General features: G+C 37.9%; 1 protein-coding gene across 1 annotated transcript in view; it reads right to left on the bottom strand.

Annotated features, from left to right (window-relative positions):
- Window positions 1–19433, bottom strand: part of LOC112406236 (serine/threonine-protein kinase Nek10-like) — a gene marked incomplete at its 5' end in the record, with an annotated part of 59973 nt that extends 40540 nt beyond the window's left edge. Inside the window, 2 exons of the mRNA XM_024754960.1 lie at window positions 4522–4622; window positions 19396–19433. Coding sequence (XP_024610728.1) covers window positions 4522–4622; window positions 19396–19433 — 139 coding nt within the window. The remainder of the gene's footprint in view (window positions 1–4521; window positions 4623–19395) is intronic.
- Between the last annotated feature and the right edge of the window lie 1239 nt (window positions 19434–20672).

The following is a 20672-nucleotide window of genomic DNA, read 5'->3' as shown; positions in this document are numbered from 1 at the left end:
GGAGAAAACGGTAATCAGTTTTAGACTCTTGAGCCTTCAAAAGGCTGGCCCTCAGGGTAAATGAAAAGAATATCAGATTTGGTTAAAAAAATTTTAAACCCCAAAAAATAACCCAAATATGATAGATAAGAGCCAGGCTACTCTCCAGGCTGGGCAGAAGTCAAAGGGGAAACAGTGAGAAGTTAGAGGTGGGCAGGTCCAAAATAAGGTAGTCCCTTCTTGAGCCCCCAGGCTAACTGTGCCAGCTGTAAGTTTGTTTACTCTCAGCTCCAAATCCACCTTCATTGCCCTGCTTGTGACACTGGAACATATATCCCTTGTCAGCTGGCTGGATGTTCAGCTCTATCTGCAGAGGGCACTAGTGGAGGATGGAGCCTGTCTTTCTGGTTCCAGTGATGCTCCTGCCTTGCCTTAGTTTGGCAGCAGTGAATGGTCAGTAGGAATGGGGACCCCCAGCTGTGCTCACCCCCAGCCAGATTCAGTGCCACCAACCCTGAGGGCAGCTTTCCAGAGAGTTCCATGGAGCAGCACCTACCAGTGGGCAGCCTCCCCTGGTCCCAGAGAGGGCAGTTCCTAGTGGGCAATTCCCAGCACACCACTCTTACATGCTGATTTCCAGCAAGTCTACAGCACAGTACCTCAGGACATTTCTCTGGCTTTCCAGTGAGGTCTGGACCTCAGCCTAGGATGAGGGTGTCCTCTTCTATTTTGTTCCTTTCTTGGGTGCTCTGCCTCAGTCCTATAAGTAGTGACTTCCCTATCTGCTCTTCTTATAGTCTTTAGATTTCTCTTCCCCTCCTCAGTAGATAATACCCTATTATTAGTAGTAATTCTCAAACAATTCTTTTTTTTTTGCAGTACTCGGGCCTCTCACTGTTGTGGCCTCTCCCGTTGCGGAGCACAGGCTCTGGGCACGCAGGCTCAGCGGCCATGGCTCATGGGCCCAGCTGCTCTGCAGCACGTGGGACCCTCCCAGACCAGGGCACAAACCCGTGTCCCCTGCGTCGGCAGGCAGATTCCCAACCACTGCGCCACCAGGGAAGCCCTTAAACAATTCTTTATGTGAAACCTTCCCTGTTGAAATCAGTTTGGTTTCTGTCCCCTGAATAGACCCTCACTGAAACAGATTTGGTTCCAGGAATGTCCAGGAGAAGCCATAGAGATGGCATTTGGAAATTGATTTGACTGTACCCTTGGAACCGAGCCCACTGTTGGGTTGTTTGCCAATAGGACAGAGGATGATAGTAATCCATGGCATGCAGTGGCCTCACAGTTAGTCAGTTGTCACCTGGATGAAGAGCCAAGTGAAGCGAGTACCCTGGAAGCTTGAGTGGCTGCTACACTTGACTGTCAGGCAGTATGAAGATCACGAGGATGGTGGGGTGGGTGGGTCCTTTAGATGCACTGGGGCACTTACAGAGAGACAATGACAAGCCTGGGTCCTTTAACTCTCAGCTCAATTCATAGTCTAAGAGCCAGAAAGATTCCATGTCAGCCATAATAGAATGTATTTCTTGCTACCACAGCACTGGTATGGCTGATAATCAAACACAAGTCTAATTGATCAGGTTGCTGAATTACAATGTCAGCTGACTATACATTTCACCAAGTTTCTCATGCAAAAGTTAGAAAAAAAGATTAGGATACTAAAACTCCAAGTAGGGACATGTTGTTGGACCCAGATAAAACTGACAGTCTTGAAACTCAACTCACTCTGAGCCATCATTGCCAGTGGAAGTAGCTTGAAACCCTGCATCTGAGAAGATAAGACTTCTTTTGCTTCAAAACTCTATACTAACCTCACCTAGGACAGATGAGGGGTAATATCTTAAAAAGGGATGCTCTTAAGACCCACAACAGTGAGCTTTAAGTCAGCAACAAGGGTCAAATCTCAATATGATCCAGGGGAACTTGTACATTTCCCTATCTGCTCTTCATCAAAAGAATTGCATCAAAAGATTTTGCTATTCCATATCAGCAGCAACCCAGAGAACATGTGCAGGAGTGGATTCTAAGGGTGTCAGGCCAACAAGGATGAAATATAGCACTATATCAAGCTGAATTCATTCAAATGTGTGTACTTACTAGAGAGTCTAGATTTAGTATATTAGTTCATGCAGCTGGAGGTATACTAAAACCTGGGCTCAATGGTGGCCTACATTTAATGAGGATAAAATGCCAGAGCTTCTCTTGCTTGTGGAGGAGGAAATTCAAAGGCTTGGAGAGACAGGAATGCTGGGATAGATTTACCATGGGTGACCTGCACACTCACTTCCCAATTTCATTTAGCAAGAACACTCAGAAGCCATTTCTTTTGATACCACACAGGACCCTGTGGGGCTCCTGGGCACAAAAGGCTTTCTGTGTCCCCCATTTCTTTGATTATAGGAAATAGGTTTCATTCAGCCTCCATGACCTTCCCTGAGTTCCAACTGGCAGATTTAAGCAGTTGCTAATTAGGGAAGGGAGGGGATGCAGAGACAAGGGAGGAGCAGTCAAGAGGAACAATAGTTCAGCCTTGGGGAAGGGTCCTGGCTCCCCATTAAGGGATACACACAATATCTTTGAGCTGTTTTGCAGATGCTGCCCACAAGCACATAGACCGCAGACCGGTTGGAACCAGAAGGTTGATGATGCTGACTCCCGATTACCTCACCACCAACCAGTCAGAAGAACGTCCATGAGCTAATGACGCCCTCTTTGAACCATTCCCATAAAACTCCTCACTACCCACTCCAGGTAGGGACACAAGAGTTTTGACGGCATTAGCCTGCTGTGGCCCCCTTTGCCTGGCAAAGCAATAAAGCTATTCTTTTCTACTTCACTCAAAACTCTGTGTCCAAGATTTAATTCAGTGTCAGGGTACAGAGGCCAGGTTAGGCTTCACTTTCACTAAAGCAGTGAGAAACACATTGGAGAGGGGAGAACCAGCATCCTTGAAGACCTTACAGTTGCTCTCCTTTGTAGGCCAGATATGACACTGAAAGTACAAGGTTCCAGTGCGGATGATGTGATCCCAGAGGAGCAGAGGCCAAGAGGCAGCCCCTGACCACCAGTGACAAGTTGGGAGCATTTACCATAAAGGATGGCAGGGATGTTTACTGTTAATGAGAATGCCTGGCCCACAGAGATCTCTGATGGTAGTTAATTGATCGGGGTGTTCTTGGGAAAGAAACATGTGGTCATCCTACTAGAGTATTCCTTAATCCATATAACAGAAAAGACACTCTAGTAACTCAAAAATGTGATTTGAGTTACTGTTGCCCTCAATTGAGAGTCACCGCCTCTCACATAGTTTCCAGACGTTGGTCAATTCAAAGACCAAATGCCCCTTAATTAGTGGGAAAGCTGGGGCTCCTTGAGGAAGGGCCCTGAAACATTGCTATACCTATGCAATAAATAAAATTTATAAAATAAATATAAAATAAATAAAATTTCCTCCAGCCCTTCTCCAGAGAGTCCTGCAGCTATCTATTAGGGTGACTTCTCACAGAGAAGAAGGAAATACACAGGCTTTCAGGGAATACTGGACACCAGTCATAAACTGACTCTATTTCCTAGAGTCTTATAATGCCACCGTGGTACACTAATCAAAATGGGTTTTTTTGGTTTGTTTGCTTCTTTGAGGGGGGAGGCATATTAGCCCAAGTTAGATTTATAATGGGCCCAGTTGTTCCACTGGCCTGGTGATATTTCTCTCTAGTACCTGAATATTTAATTGGAATTGCCACAATTGGCAACTGACAGAATCATCAGACTGGGTCTCTGAATCTTAGGGTGAGGGAATGTTTATATGTTTTGCTCATTGATATGTCTCAAGTGCCTAGAATAGTGGCTGGTACATAGTAGGCATCTAGTAATTAAATGTTAAATGAAAAAATGAACAAATGAATGAACTACATATTAAGACATACAGTCTTAAACTTCAAAATAATAGTTACTTTCTTGTCCAAATATCTACACTTATTTATCTACAAAATTTGTTTTCTTATTAACAGTACCTAACTTTGGTAAATGACCATTCAACTTCCTTATCATTAAAAAGATTTCTGTAAATAATTTGTAACCAGTGATTACTTCCCCAATGTCTAACAGTCACTGAGATTTAGAAAAAGTTTTTAAAATCCTGAATTTTGTGTTTTCAGTTTTTTGAGAGGTCTTGGTTTTATCCCAGCCTCGTCAGGATTAGGGAACTACTTTCCTTTCTTTCCTGTAGCCCAGCTCTGTCCCCACTTTCACCCACACATTAAAGGGCCATTTGTGTTGAAGTTTGTTTTTGGTTGGGCACTAGCAGTAAAAGAGCAGGTTAGGAGTCACAGGGAAAACCTGACTTATCTGCTTCTTTTAACCTATGACCTTCCCAGCTCTGCTGCTAAGCTAAAGTGTTCCCAAATATATGTATTTGGAGAGAATAAGAAGAAGCATCACTCGAACTGAAAGTTTCTCAAAGTAGTTCCTTACCAATATTAGCACCAAACTTGTACTTAAGATAAAAAGTAAATAAAAAGCTAGCACACTGACCTGAGTGATGTAGATGATTTTGTGCAGCTGGATTAAGATCTGCTGAATAGGATCACTGATCTGACGTACTTTCCTCTGGGACACAGCAATTCCTGCAGATGCTGTGGATGACAAACTCTGCAGTTAATCAAGACCCTTTTCCCCTTCACAAGTGGTATTAAGTGGAAAATGGGGTAAATTTCTAAAAAAAAATACTCTCATCCTACCAATTAGAAAATATGTAGAGACCTTGTTACACTTCAATATTTTATGATATGGGATGCACAATTCTTTCCTTCTACTTCTTAGACCTCTAAGTAACATAATAATGTTATCATTTGTAACATCTTAAAGACTTTATCACTTGGAAATTTTGCCTGCAATTACACCAGGCTGCCACAAGGTGTCAGTGGTGTCTTGGATACTGTGGCCATTGAAAAGCTGGGCTTCAGATATGTGCAGTTAAGAGATTATCACACTTAAAAATTTTAAATTCATTTGCCCTCAGTAGCAAATAAAACTAATTTTATTAAAACTACTAAAATGCAAATAGTGAATAGGCAATCTTAAAGAGCAAACAAAAAAATATAATTTGTAATAATCAAGGGTTTGAAAATTATGTTACTTTCCAACCCTTGATTATTACAAATTATAATTTTCACTGAGATTTCTCTTCAGGTCTAAATAAGACACATCTATAATTTATCCTGAATTCTCATCACAGAGCCACATCACTTTCACAGTTCTAGGCTAGCTTGGTATCAAACTGCATAAAAGCTGCTTTCCCAGATTCACATGTCATAGCCACAAGTGGCCCATTCTTAACTTTGAGGAATGTAAAGCTATTTAAAGGAATGGCCTTGACCCCTGTATTAGCCACAAGGTCCCCTCTGCCTCCTCTCACCCTCAGATCCACACTAGAGAAAATGGAAGAGAGACTTCAGATATGTGGATGTATATTATTGTCTCTTCCACATTCCTGCTCTTTCCCTTCCTCCTGATAACATGTAGCATACTTTCTGAAATAACATTTTTCTTGCCAATTTCTCTTTTAAAGAAAATTTCCAAAGTCCTTCTTTTCTTACCTCCAGACAACTTTGTGCACATGAAATTAAATGTGAATACAATCATTGCTTTAGCAACAGCTAAGATTTTGAAAAATGATTCTTATATAAATGCTTTCTGAGAAAGTTTGCATATTTTACCATAAAAACTTGTTTTCAAAACATTTATAGAGAAAATTTAATGTGGCCATTAAAAGATCCAACTTGTTTTATTATTAGCATACCAAAATGTATGTTTAGGACACAAACCACAAAAAAGAAAATAAATATAACATTGAAAGAAATATTATTTTCCTTATGGGTATCTTTACTGAGTTTGTTGAGAAATTCACACAAGAAATCATCTAGCTCTAGCTCATCTTCATTTAATACCCTGTTTAAATGTTTGCAATTTAAAGGATCTACCTCCTCTAGGAACTGTGTCTAACTCCTTTTAAGCAACAATTACTTGCCATTAAGATGAGGTTTAGTAAATTACCCTTAGGGTAAAAATGTGAAGGTAAATCAGAAAGAATTAAGGTAGCTCTGAAATAGAAAACAGAGAGCTGGAAGTATCTGCTCCAGCCTGAAGAGATGGCCAAGAGTACATATGTCATATTTTCTACAATGGTGCTTCTTTGCAGAAACAATTCTTAAAATGTAATTATTTGTTTGTCTAGACTGATATCCAAAACTAATGTGGCCAAGTTGATGTTGCTATTGGAAGACTAACATTGTATTTTCTGAAACTGGATGGCTTTTGATCACACTTATGTTGATTACTTTATGTTTTTGGTATATGGACTTTCATTCATAGGTAATGAGTTAAAATCTCACAGCATGGCAGAGAGTTCTTAGATTTGTGATGACATTTTGAGTGGGATGTCTACCTTGCCACAAGAATGTATTCATCTGTGGCTAGATATAAAAACAGAGACAGTTAGCTAGAATGTGTGCCTTCTGAATTACTCAATATACAAAATTGCTTAAAATTATTTTCCTTAAGACCTTTGACCATAAGGTAAGTCCTTGAGTTTTGAAAATAGTTTTGGCTGCTTACTCGCTAAAAAATAAATCCTAAAATGTGTAATTACACATGCCCATGGTAAAGCAAGCAAAGAAATGTAAAACAACCTAAGTATCACAGAAGAGACTTCGAGGGTCCCTGGAACCACCACCCATCAGCCACCTCCCCAGAAGAAACCTCTGATATCAGCTTGGTGTGTTGCCTTCCAGTTACTTTTCTATTTACGTACTTCAGTGTGTATCTTCAGAACAATATTTTTCAAACTATGGTTGAGTCCTAAATCTGTTTAATGAGTCATGACCAGCATTTTGAAAAATGGAATGGAATGGCATGAAATGAAATAGAATAGGATATAAAAATTTCAAAGTGCATTGCATGTAGTAAGGATCCACCCAGTCGAGATATAAAATGTATGTCTTACTAAGTGTCATTTCCAAAAAGACTTACTTCCAAAAAGACTTTGAAAGCTACTATTGTAGAAAATCTATAGTATTATCTCATGCTTTATTTCCCTCTTTTTAAATAAATGGTGACACATTATAAGACTGTTTTACAATGTTTATTCTCAGCCTGCCATGGAGATTCTTTTTTATCAACACACCCAGTTATAGCTTATTCTTTATGACCACTATTGAACAGTATTACATGTCCTGCATGCATTATAGTTTCTTAGTCACTTCCGTCTTGATGGGAACTTAGTTTTTTTTTCAATTTCTCATGATTATAAATGATGCTGCAGTGGGTATATATGTGCGTGCCTCACTGTGCATAGTACAAGGGGTATTTAGGGTAAATAAGGAGAAAATAAATAGCTGGGCCCCTTGATACACATATTTCCTATTTTAACAAATACATTTTAAAGTGGCTGAATCAATTTGCACTCTGATCAGAAGAGAATCCATTTTTCTATATCGTGATCAACACTATAATCAAACTTTTCAATTTTGCCAAGCTGATTTTGTTTTATTTTTTGTTTATCTGAATGCTGACGAGGTTATTGTACTTCTTTGGTGATTTTCTGTTTGTGTCCCAAGCTTTTTTTCTTATTGATTTGTAAGTGCTCTTTACATTGTCTGACTACTAATCCTTTTATTGTATTTTACATGTTAAAAGTATTTTCACCTAATTTGTTACTTCTTTTCAATTTAAAGGGTGGACAAGTGGTTAGGAATCTACGCTCTCACTGCCAAGGGCCTGGGTTGGATCCTTGGTTGGAAAACTAAGATCCTGCAAGTTGGGGAGCATGGCAAAAAAAAGAAAAAGACATCATAGAAGCTGATCATATTCCAACGTCAGTCATATATAGTATAGAAAGCATTTGGTCTCATTAAAATTTAAATAAAATCAAAGTTTACATTGGAATACTTTATATTCAGTTTATGGTTTTTATTAAAATAGTGAACTTAATTAGTGTTTTAAAACTTAGAAGGAAACTACAAAATTCATTATAAGAAGCAATTTACTTAGGGTGTAAAAAAATTTATATTTGCTAGCTTACTGTGTGGTTAGCATGACATTAAACAGCTACATTTCCGCTCTGTGGTGGTGGGTAGGAGGACCTGGAGGAGGTGTTGGCAAGAGTTTTACACATTTAGTCTCATGTGATCCTCACAACTATTCTGAATGGTAGTTGTTTCTATCCCCATTTTATAGATGACTGAAATTAACGAGATTGTCTAACCAAGACTGAAGAACTGGGACATGCAACAAGGTGGGCCCTAAACTCTACACTGACTTAGTCTCCTAACTTGTCACTGGGAGACCATGAAATTATGGACAATATAACATAATATAGATGCTCCTTCCCACACCTGAAATACTACTTTTTTCTTAAAAGGAGTTGCTACTTTTAACATGTTCTGACTATACCTTTGAACATTTAATGGATCAAATATTTTTGGAAAGCATGTACAAGTAATAAACTGGAAGCATTATGTCTTTGTAGCCTGTGCAGTGCACTATATCTGCTTTATTATCTCATGGCACATTACAATAGCCAAGTTAGTTGCCATTACTCGTTTTTTGAGACTTGATTTACATCATATATCCAGTCTATTGAAACCACAATTCACAACACAAACTCTGAAACTGTTAATTACTATAAATTGAACAAAAGATGGATTACTCATGTTCCCCCAATTGACCATGATATAGTATCAACCTACTATTTTTCTGAATTCTTTCTGCTAAGAATCAGGAATTTTTGAACAACTGGAGAAGAGAAAGTGTTGAGCAGGAGCTCCCTGAAAAAGTAAAAAAAATAGTTTCCTTTTATAAAGGGGGCTAAAACATACATGGCTTCTCCATATGGGACCAACTGCCCTGTTGAAAGACAACCTTTTAAATTTAAGTACAGTGAACAGATTTGCTCTGGTCTCTTTCCTCTACTTTTGTGAAAAGGAAATAAAGTAACTGAATTGTAGCTTAAATCTGCAAATTCTCAGCAATGAACCTCTGTGCCCAGCAGCATAGAAGGCAGCAAAATTAGACAAAGAACGTTGCATTCACAAGGGGTTCATGGGAGGTCCATTTAGAGGGCCATGGTTGAAGGACAGAGAACTGATGCAAACATTTCATCTGAGAAGACCATGAAGAATGAATAGGCTTTCAGTAGGCACAGGACATGGATTTGGTGTTAGGGAGGGTATATTTGAGTGGCAGCTTCTGAGTAGAAAAACAGTTTCAGCAAAGGACAGGAGTCAGCTAAGTGAGTGCCACATCTGGAGAACGGCAGAGTGTTCAGTTTTCCCTGTGTGCAGTACCATGAAAAGGTATAGTACTGGGTACATCTGCAGAGGGAGCCAGGCACCACAGCAGATGGTGATTTCAGGAAAGGTGATCTCATGAGAAGAGGCCTAGGGCCTAAGTCAGGCCCGGCATGGAGCAGCACATGGTGACTGTCTGTGGGGAGCAGGAGCCGAGGAGAGGCCTAAGCTTGGACCTGAGTTGTTAAATGACTCCCTCCGTGGGAGAGAGGGAAGTGAGAGAGAAGATGATGACCAGGAGGTGTGGGCATGGAATCTTTCCCAACACAGACCAATAATAGATGGTTCCACAATCAGGTAGAAATTATTAGGAAGAGACTCAAGGTTCTGGGTCTAGTTCCCCCACAGTCCAGCCCCTGGTAGAACTTCTGACAAGATGACAGGAAGCTGCAATAAAGCCTCAGCACCTTTCACCCTGGGTGACCAGGTTCCTTCCAGTCCCTTTCATTCCAGCTTCAGAAACAAGCTGTTTAAATTCCAAAGAAGCAAGGCCGCTTTGAGGTCCTTCACTCTTGAATGCTGGCTGAATCACCTTTACATAATGCATCTCACATCTTGTTCAGGCTTAATTTGTGTGTGTGTGAGGATTAGAGTTTCATCCTATTCCAAATTCTCTATGTATTTTTTTCAAAATATATAATCTCAGGATATTTAAAGTTGCTAATCCCCTTAAAATGACTACATAATACACATGGCAAGATGCTGTGTGAAGAATTCACTGTTGTATTATTTCCCACACTTACTTTTGACCTCACGAACCTCCTGCTGTCAAGAAGCAGAGTGAGGCAAGCACTGCCCCAAGATGGGGAGGTAGAGAGGAGCCAGGGAACAGAGAGCATATGTTCCTGGACTTTAAAAGCATTAGTCTAAGCAGAAGGCAGAGAGATTCACAGGACCTGTAGCTGAACAAACTCTTCTTCCTGCCCCTCCTGGATAAGATAAAGCTTCTTTGAGGAGGAAGGACGAAGACATACGAGAAGGAAAGAAGGTCTCAGAAGAGATTCAAATTCCAGCTCACTTGGGCAAAGTCTTCGGTGGGGGCAGTGAGGAGGGCAGAGATGTTTGATAGAAGTCTCTACGTTTGGGGATTCAAGAGTTGAAAGGCTGGGGGCGCAGTTCCCACAGCGAGCTCTGAGAGGTCCTAGCCATGCAGATGTTCCCTGCACCTTATGACCTGGGATGGAATGGAGCAGGAGAGACAGCTTCCTGGGGTGTCAGAGGCTCAGCCCCCAAGTCTCCAAACCCAGAGAGTGTGGAAGAGTAGGCTAGCCTTCCCAGACCCCTGAGAAGGTGAGCTGACAGAGCAAGGAGCTTGCCCCACAGAAGTCCTGCCTTCATGTCAAGGGGACACAGACAGAAATGGGAACGTGTACTGGGAGCTGGAAGTCAGGGAGGGCTGTGCCCACTTCTCAGGACAGCAACGTGGAAGGGTGACCCCCACTCAGTACTCAGAGCAGATACCAGCACAGGCAGTCTCAAAGCCTCAGTACAATGATGCCAACTGAATCCTTGGAACAAAAATACCACTCAGGGAAGAAGAAGAAGAAAGAGAAGTGCAATTCTGTTTGTCTGACTTTAAGCCTGATATGATAAAGAAATCACCAACACATTGAAATTTGCCTTTAGGCTAATTGATTATGTTTTCTGAGATGTGGAATAGGGGCTTAATATAAAAATTAAGTTCAGTTTTGGGAAAATATAGAAAGTTAGACTTTTTCTCCCCTGAATTTGTGGCCTAAAAATAACATGCATTTGGCCTATTCCATATAGCTTGGCCCTTATCCATTGACTTAGTTGTTCTTATACTATGCTACAATCACTAACCAAGTCATATTGGCTCCCTTTATTCCTACTAGAGGGAACCTTTTTTTTTCTGAAAGTCAACTCTATTGAAGCTCAGAATTCTCAAGAAGAAAATATTGTGCTGTGAAAATACACTATGTTCAGCACTATGTATGCAAAAGCTAACCAATCAAACTAAAAGGAACAGAAAGAAAATATAGGAACCCTCTTCTCATTCAATTACCTGGACAAGAAAAATTTATCTCAATCATGGAAAACAGACAAAATGATCATTGCTTGATTCTCTGATATCAAGTTACGACATTTTCTAATAGCTTTACTTGATTCTAATCTAATACTCTTAATCCACACCAATAAAGGTGAAGGCAGTTACAGTCCTGTAGAGTTAGTGGTTAACCTATAGGAATTGACATGTTGGTATGACTTTATAGGCCAATCAAGACGTTAATCACAAAAATGATATGCCTTTATTGCCCCACAGAAAATTTGCCAATCTTATGCTTAATTTAGCAATGTTGCTTCAGCTTTTCTTTACTATATATATACTTATTTTACTATATATATATACTATATATACTTCCACAACTATAAAAATATACTTATACAACTATAAAAATTCCTGTCTCCAAATGCTCTTGAACAGGCTCTTCTGTCCTCCATCTGGTTCCATCATTAAGGGAATTTAAATAAAACTAGGATTATTGCTAAAAAATAACTTTAAGAATTGTGCTTTTTGGCTTCCCTCATGGCATGGTGGTTGAGAATCTGCCTGCCAATGTGGGGGACACAGGTTCGAGCCCTGGTCTGGGAAGATCCCACATGCCGCGGAGCAACTAAGCCCTTGTACCACAGCTACTGAGCCTGTGCTCTAGAGCCCATGAGCCACAACTACTGAGCCCACATGTCACAACTACTGAAGCCCACGTGCCTAGAGCCTGTGTTCCACAGCAAGAGAAGCCACCACAATGAGAAGCCTGCGCGCTGCAATGAAGAGTAGCTCCCACTTGCCGCAATTAGAGACAGCCCATGCACAGCAACAAAGACCCAACACAGCCAAAACTAAATAAAAAATAAATAAATTTAAAAAAAAGAATTGTGCTTTTTGACTCCAATGTGGTAAGAAACAATAAGTAGCTTCTTATAGATAAATAAGAAACTTATAAATAAATAAATTTTAATTAACATGTCATCTAAAACATCCCAAATAATCTATGGAATCCACAGTGAGGAATGTCAATTAACAATGAATGAGATCTCAGCTGTATTGGAGGGCAGGAAGGTGGTCCAGCCAGAAGAGGCCTCTTGCCTGTTTCTCATTACTATTCGCTCACCAGTCACCATCTGCAATACTCAAATTACTGTATGACAACAATTCAAAGGGTAGTTGTAAGCACTCTGAAACTTTTTAAAAATAATAAATAAATAATAATTATTATTTTTGGCTGTGTTGGGTCTTAGCTGCTGCGCATGGGCTTTCTCTGGTTGTGGCGAACGGGGGCTACTCTTTGTTGCAGTGGGTGGGCTTCTCACTGCAGTGGCTTCTTTTGTTGTGGAGCATGGGCTCTAAGCACACAGGCTTCAGTAGTTGCAGCACACAGGCTCAGTAGTTGTGCCTCGTGGGCTCTAGAGCACAGACTCAATAGTTGTGGCTCACAGGGTCTAGAGCAAGGCTCAGTAGTTGTGGTCAATGGGCTTACTTGCTCCGCAGCATGTGGGATATTCCTGGACTAGGGTTTGAACCCATGTCCCCTGCATTGGCAGGTGGATTCTTAACCACTGCAGCACCAAGGAAGTCCTGAAACCACTTTTTGAATCTCAGTAATCATTAATAATGGCAATTTGGAATTTGAAAGCCCTGCTTTTCTATATTGACTCAATTATTTGTACACTAAGCTACAATCATCAAGCCACATAGACCTCCCTTTACTCCTACCAGAGGGTGGTGTAGCTTTCTTCTCCTCCTTTCATTTAGCCTTTTCCCAGTGCAGAAACCCCCGGGGCAGGGTTGTGGGCTGCGTTAACAGCTAATTTGCAGTCTGCACTTGGGCTTGGATTGGGACCATCAATAACTTTTGTGAGATTGAGTACCTTTTTGAAAAGACATTGTCCTCCAAAGAGTATGTAAAAATCTACAACTGGTCCACACTCCCCCAGTGCCTGCCTGGCATGAGGAACTAGGACACAATTCATCACTGATAGAGAAAATGTGTTATCTCCCACCTCTTCCCCAATCTGAAGTCTAACATTAAAATATCATTTTCCCCCTAGTCTTTAAGTAATCACAAGATTACTTATTCAGTTGCTCTCAATAGCAAGAATAAACAAGGGTTTAAACAGTGGTAGGTCTGCATCAGTTATAAAATAAGTAGTTTTCAGGGGCCTGATCTCAGAGGAAATACTCAAGATATATGCAAACTTTACTAAAGATGCTTATAATATGATTGCAAAATATAACTAACATACCCAAATCCCAAAAAACAATATAGAAAAATATATAATTATATGTCAAATTGCATAGTGTAGACTAGTATTATAAGAGTTTTGATTAAAGTCTGGTAAGCACATTTCATATGCTAAAAGAATTGCTATATAATAAAATTAGAGAAGGCGTTTACAAAAAATCACCTTGGCAATTGTGATATCTAGTATTAAGTATTCTATGTTAATAACTAACTTGAAAGCAAGCTACTGAAAGTTGCTCATAATAAGGACAACTAGAATATAGCTGTGCTCTCTGGAATATTTGGATGAAACTTTGACTACTTTACATAGATGTATAAAAATAGAGGGCTTCCCTGGTGGCGCAGTGGTTGAGAGTCCGCCTGCCGATGCAGGGGACATGGGTTCGTGCCCCGGTCCGGGAAGATCCCACATGCGCAGCTGGGTCCGTGAGCCATGGCCGCTGAGCCTGCGCGTCCGGAGCCTGTTGCTCCGCAACGGGAGAGGCCACAGCAGTGAGAGGCCCACGTACCGCAAACAAAAGAAAAAAAAAAAAAAAGATTCTCAGTCATCTAGTATGATAATTAAGAGCCTGGAAATCATGAAGAGAAAATTTCTATTCAAAATGCAGAGCATAATAATTCCCATCTATTAGTTCAGTGCCTGGGTGTTAGCTGCTGAAAAATGAAAAACCCAGCAAAGGAGGGAGAAACATCAGTGTTAATCCAGTCAAAGTTGGCCATTGTCTTAGTTGACATTACATTTGCATTTTAAATTTGGGTTTGACTGACACTCCCAAAAATTTACATTTGACCTACACAAATAGCATCCATAACATTAAAATGTACCCTATTAACTTGACAAAGAATAAGTTTCTCATCATATGTTTTGGTATGATTTAATTTTCACAAATATACAACATCATTTCCCCTATCTCAACAGGGAAGGACTATTTCTGTTATATATATAAAAGACCCTAGACATTTTTCCAATTCAAAATATCCAATTGTTTGATTAATTTGACTCTATAGACAACAGAACCAATAAATTATTTTTAAAGAACTGACACAAAATTAATATACAGAAATCTGTTGCTTTCTGTACACTAACAATGAACTATCATAAAGAGAAATTAAGAAAACAACCTCATTTATAATCACAACAAAAAGAATAAAATATCTTGGAATAAATTTAACCAAGAAATTGAAAGACCAATATCAAAAAGCTAGAAGACATTGATGAAAGAAACTGAAGATGGTACAAAAAAATGGAAAAGTATCCTGCACTCATGGATTGAAAGAAATAATATTGTTAAAATGTCCATACTACCCAATGCAATGTATAGATTTAATGCAATACCTATCAAATACCAATGAAATTTTTCATGGAACTAGAACAAATAATTTTAAAATATATAGAACCACAAAAGATCCTGAAGAGCAAAAACAATATTAAGAAAAAAGAACGAAGCTGAAGGTATCATGCTCCCTGACTTCAGACTATACTACAAAGCTACAGTAGTCAGAAACAGTATGGTACTGGCACAAAAACAGACACATAGCTGAGTAGAGAGCCCAGAAATAAACCCACACACATGTGGTCACCTAATCTATGACAAAGGAGGCAAGAACATACAATGGGGAAAAGACAATCTCTTCAACAAACGATGCTGGGAAAACTGGATAGCTACATGTAAAACAATGAGATTAGAACATTTCCTCACAACATATACAAAAATAAACTCAAAATGGAGATTAAAGACTTAAATGTAAGACTAGAAACCATAAAACTAGAAGAAAACATAGGCAGTACACTCTTTGACATAGGTCTTAGCAATATTTTTAAAATATGTCTATTCAGACAAGGCAAACAAATGCAAAAATAAACAAATCAGACCTAATGAAAGTTAAAAGCTTTTGCACAGTGAATCAAACTATAGACAAAAGGAAAAGACAGACTACTGAATGGGAGAAGATATTTGCAAATGATATGTCTGGTAAGGGGTGACTATCCAAAATAAATAAAGAACACATACAATTCAATATAAAAAAATTAAAAGTGGACAGAGCACCTGAATAGACATTTCTCCATAGAAGACACACAGCTGGCCAACAGGCACATGAAAATATGCTCAACCTTGCTAATCAGGGAAATGCAAATCAAAACCACCATGAGAGATCATCTCACAACTGTCAGAATGGCTATCATCAAAAAGACAACACATAAATACCCTAGCACACTGGTGGTGGGAGTGTAAATTGGTTCAGCCACTATGGGAAACAGCATGGAGTTTCCACAAAAAATTAAAAATAGAACTACCATATGATCCAGCAATCCCACTTCTGATTATATATCTGAAGAAAACAAAAACACTGATTCAAAAAGATGTATGCACCCCAATGTTCATTATAGCATTATTTACAATTGCCAAGATGTGAAAGCAACTAAACTGCCCACTAACAGATGAATGGATAAAGAAGATGTGGTGTATATATACAATGGCATATTACTCAGCCATAAAAATGAATGAAATTCTGACATTTTCAGCAATGTGGATGGACCTAGAGAATATTATGCTTAATGAAATAAGTCATACAGAGAAGGACAAATACAGTGTATTTTCACTTACATGTGGAATCTAACAAATAAAGCATACAAATGAATAGAAAAAAACAGAAATAGACTTATAGATACAGAGAATAAACTAGTGGTTACCAGCGGGGAGAGGGGGAGGTGCAAATTAGGGGAAGGGGTTTAAGAGGTACAAACTATTACATATAAAATAAATAAGATACAAGGATGTAATGTACAGCACAGGAAATAGAGCCAATATTTTATAACTTTAAGTGGAGTATAATCTATGAAAATAGAGAATCAATGTTGTACACCTGAAGCTAATATAATATTGTAAACCAACTATACTTCAATTTAAAAAATTATTCATCCAGAGAACTTTTGGACATAACTGAGTTTCCTGCAGCTAGAGGCACTTAAACAGCATAACGTTACATAGTAAGTAGATCAGGTATAAAAGGTATTCGTTTTCCAGTTTTCTTTTCTTTCTACTGATTATATCAAGGGTTAAGTTTCAGTATGGAACAAGTATGTCATCACCATCTTTGAGATATGAGCTAATGTTCCTTTATAACAAAGAAAACAGACCTCAGGATAAGCAGATAACAGTACCTACTAGAATTTAATAATGTTGTTTTGCTTAGATTTGCATTTATTTTTTATAATTGTCACCTATTATGGCAAGTGATGCTATTCTGGTTTCCCATTTGTAACAAAAATATAAACTTCCCTTTAGATAACTTTAAGTTGAGAAAGTAAATCAAATTAAAGAAATCGATATTTGGAAAATAGTAATATAGATAGTACTCAGATACAGCCAAATTTGTGCCATGGTAATCTATAAGTGACAAAGGTTAGGGAAATAGAGCTAAAATAAATATGTGTAAAAAGTGTTTATTCATTCATTGATTCCATGTTAATTACTGTTAATATTTTCATCCATTCAGTATAGAAATTCCTAAATTTTCAACTCTGCTGTCAGAGAACTAGTCTGTTATTTAACCTAAAGAATATCTTATCAAATAATTTATACAATCTAGTTAGTATTAAAAGACAGAACAAGAGGATTTTTAATAGTGTTAACTTGAAACAGCTTCATGGTTATTTGTTTTATAGGAGTTTGGAGGTACATCAAATACTGCTGTATGACCACAATATGAACCTAGAAGTTCATATTTTAGGAGTACAATATAGGCAAGATCATATTCTAATACAGCCACTTAGCACTCTAAAATAATAGTTCTCACCCTTTGTTCTGCCATAGCACATGGAAAATGATGTTCACATACTAGATATAGTCCTGGGAGCATACCCAGGTTTTGACAAAATTCTCTCATCTCTGACAATTTTTTTCCAGAGCACTTAGGCAATACAGGACTATAGCTATTGGTTATACATAATGGAAAGAATACTGATTTGCAGAGAAGGTGATCTAAGTGGATGGGGCTGGTACCAGTTGTTTGTGATTTGATAAAGCAACCAATAGTCCAAGTTTACCTGCAACATTTTAAAAAGTATGACTTTTATAATATGCAGAAAAACCATTTTGCATTAAGATTAAGAAAAAAATTTTTTGTTTTACTCGAAAGTGGAATAACTTGTAAGTAGTAACTCAAATTTCCTCATATGCATTACTGTGTTCTACAAGATTAGTTGAAACTAATCACTCCTTTATAGGTAAACTTTAGCATTCACTGACAACACTTAAAATGCTATAGTACATTCTGTTTTAAATTTAAAATATATGAATCAGTAAATTTTTAAAAAGTAGATGGTATAACAAACTGTAGGTCTAAGAAATATAATATATTACATGTTAACTGTGCTAAATAGTTTGTTTAAATATCCAGAGATCTGATCAATTTTGCTGACATAAAGTCAAGTCTTAAACTAGCTAACTCAGCATACCCTTTAGGAAAAATAATTCTTATTATGAATCACAACTGAACTGCAAATTGCTTACATATGTATGTATTCTGCTATCACTATTATAAAATCAATCAATGACAATCATTTTAATTTCATGATTATGTTATGAACTTACCTTATGCCAAAATAGCAGGAGTAGAGCATGGTCAACTTGACAGCTTTAGATATGTTAATAACAAAGCTATCTGTTTTTTGCATCTATGCTGATCATGACAGATTGGCCCCAAACTGTCAATAACTCTTCCAAAGCAAATTTAATAAATGTGGAGACATGGACTAATATTACAGTAAATCAGTTCACATCTCCTTTGTTCACTACACCTATTAACTCTACAAAGAATGTGAATTAAGGAAGTCAAAGTGAAAATAACATTAAGCAATAATTCCAAATTAACCAAAGAAGTAAAATAGAACTTTATACTCGAGTCATACACATATGTTAAAAGCACAGTCACTAAGTTTTTTTCCTGAATTGTCCAGGTTTAGTTAAAAACTTTACTATTACTGTTGAACTTTGGTCCTCTTTAATAGAAATTAGAAATATTAAGGAATACACTCTTTTTCTCAAACAATTACTATAAACTTTTATGTTTTAAGAATCCATAATTTTTACATTATTAGAGAAACAATGTGATATAACACTGCTTTAATCAAATACAAATAACTAAAGTTATCTGTGTCAGAGTAACGGAGATAGAATAAAAGATATGCTTACTCATATCATATAGGTGTAGAGCTTACAGAAATATGTATGTAAAACAAGGTTACTATTTTTTGTTAGTAGTTATGCACTGTAAGCATCAAAATTCAACTGGCTAACATTCCTACCAAGCAAAAATACAAATTTTAGTAAAACAGCCTATATATTTCATCAAATAAGTGAATACAGAAAGCATTTTGATACTGTTAACATGCCAAGCTAATAATGATGGACAAATAAAACAAGATTCTCTGGCTGACTGTACTAAAGTTACCTTTAGTACCTGACTGTACTAAAGTTACCTGTAACTAAAGTTAACTAAAGTTACTGTACTAAAGTAACTAAAGTTACTGTACTGAAGTTACTGTACTAAAGTTACTAGTTACTGTACTAAAGTTATCACAGCGGGAAGGCTATGGGACTGTCACCCCATCACTAACTCGGCCTCTAGCTCCTTAACCTGGGCCCTGAGCATGAGGGGTGGCACTTTCAGAAGCAGGTAAAGAGGCAGCAAAGCTGAAGAAATAAAAGGGGGAAATATATGAAACTGTAATATGAATTGCACTGAATTTCAGGGAGGCGTGTATGATGTTATTGCTGCCAACACTAAATTACCTGGCCTTGGTCTTGATCCTATTCCACCTGTGAAGTCTCTGAAAACAGAATTAGAAGGAATTATTCAACTTGGATTTGACTAACATTTACTGAAAGCTTATACCCCGCTATGGTTTACATAGGAAAATATAGGTTTATTTTTCCTCAAGACGCCCTCAAGAGTTTAATAAAGAGAGAAAATAGACATATGTGAACCCAGAGCAGAACTGACATTCTATGACCAAATGGAAGAACCTTGTCCTATCACAGTTGTTTATAAGCTCTAAGAATAATTACGAGCCTAAATCTTAGTACAGTACCTTGAATGATTTTGTTACTTTTAAAATCAAAATACTTATTTTGTATTAAAAAGAAAAACCATAAAAAAATTTTTATGTAGTATTTTCCATGCTTTATTCCTGCTGTCTTAAAGAAGAAACTATAACTCTTCCTATGAAATGAGATGATTTTTGCATTTAAGAGGACTATATTTTTCCTTAAGTTCTCAGTGTTATTAACATTACTTGTTTGCCCTACCCTAAAATTCTGGATTTCCTGAACATTTTGCAAGTTGGTCTCCATGGCTTCCACCTAGTGGAAGGGTCATTAGACCTTACTAAGGACAGCCATAAATAACGTTCAACCTTGTTTTTTCTAGTGTAATCTAAAGTCAATTTCTTAATAGTTTTTTAAATGAAATAAGAAACATCTGTGCCCTGACAACTGATAAGAACCATACTTAAATTTAATACAATGCAACAAAAGTACATCAAACATGTTCACATATGGCACATGTGTGTATATTGAGTTGGAATGAACATAGGGACTCAAATACAAATAAACATAATTGATAATTTTCTTACCCCAACCCTTTCATTTTAATCACAGAAGTTTTGATACATACATGAAACACATACCTAAGTTATGAAGCATAACAAATTTGGCACTCATCTACCCACCACTCGATTACTATAATAATACCAAAATCTGTGCATCCAACTGTGAGTTCCTTCCCTATCCATTCCCATCCTTCTAATCCCCTACCAAACCAGCCCTCTCTTGATTCTATTTATTTTTTGTGTCTCATTCCCAGCCCATATTTCCAGAGCCTTGAAAATTAAATGAAACTCGCCAGCTTTGCATAGGTAATACATTCTCCCAACACCTGGAATAAGGTGGCACGTTTAAATAAAGAAAAGGGATGCCCCCTTCTCTCAAATTTTCAAAGAGGGGCATAATCTCAGCAGTGCCCATATGCGTGTGGCAGAAGCTTCAGCACTGGGCTGAGGAGCAACTCA

The sequence above is a fragment of the Neophocaena asiaeorientalis genome, unplaced genomic scaffold (assembly GCF_003031525.2).
Source record: "Neophocaena asiaeorientalis asiaeorientalis breed wild unplaced genomic scaffold, Neophocaena_asiaeorientalis_V1.1 scaffold651, whole genome shotgun sequence".
Classification (NCBI taxonomy): domain Eukaryota; kingdom Metazoa; phylum Chordata; class Mammalia; order Artiodactyla; family Phocoenidae; genus Neophocaena; species Neophocaena asiaeorientalis.
This window is presented reverse-complemented; position numbering and strand designations above follow the sequence as displayed.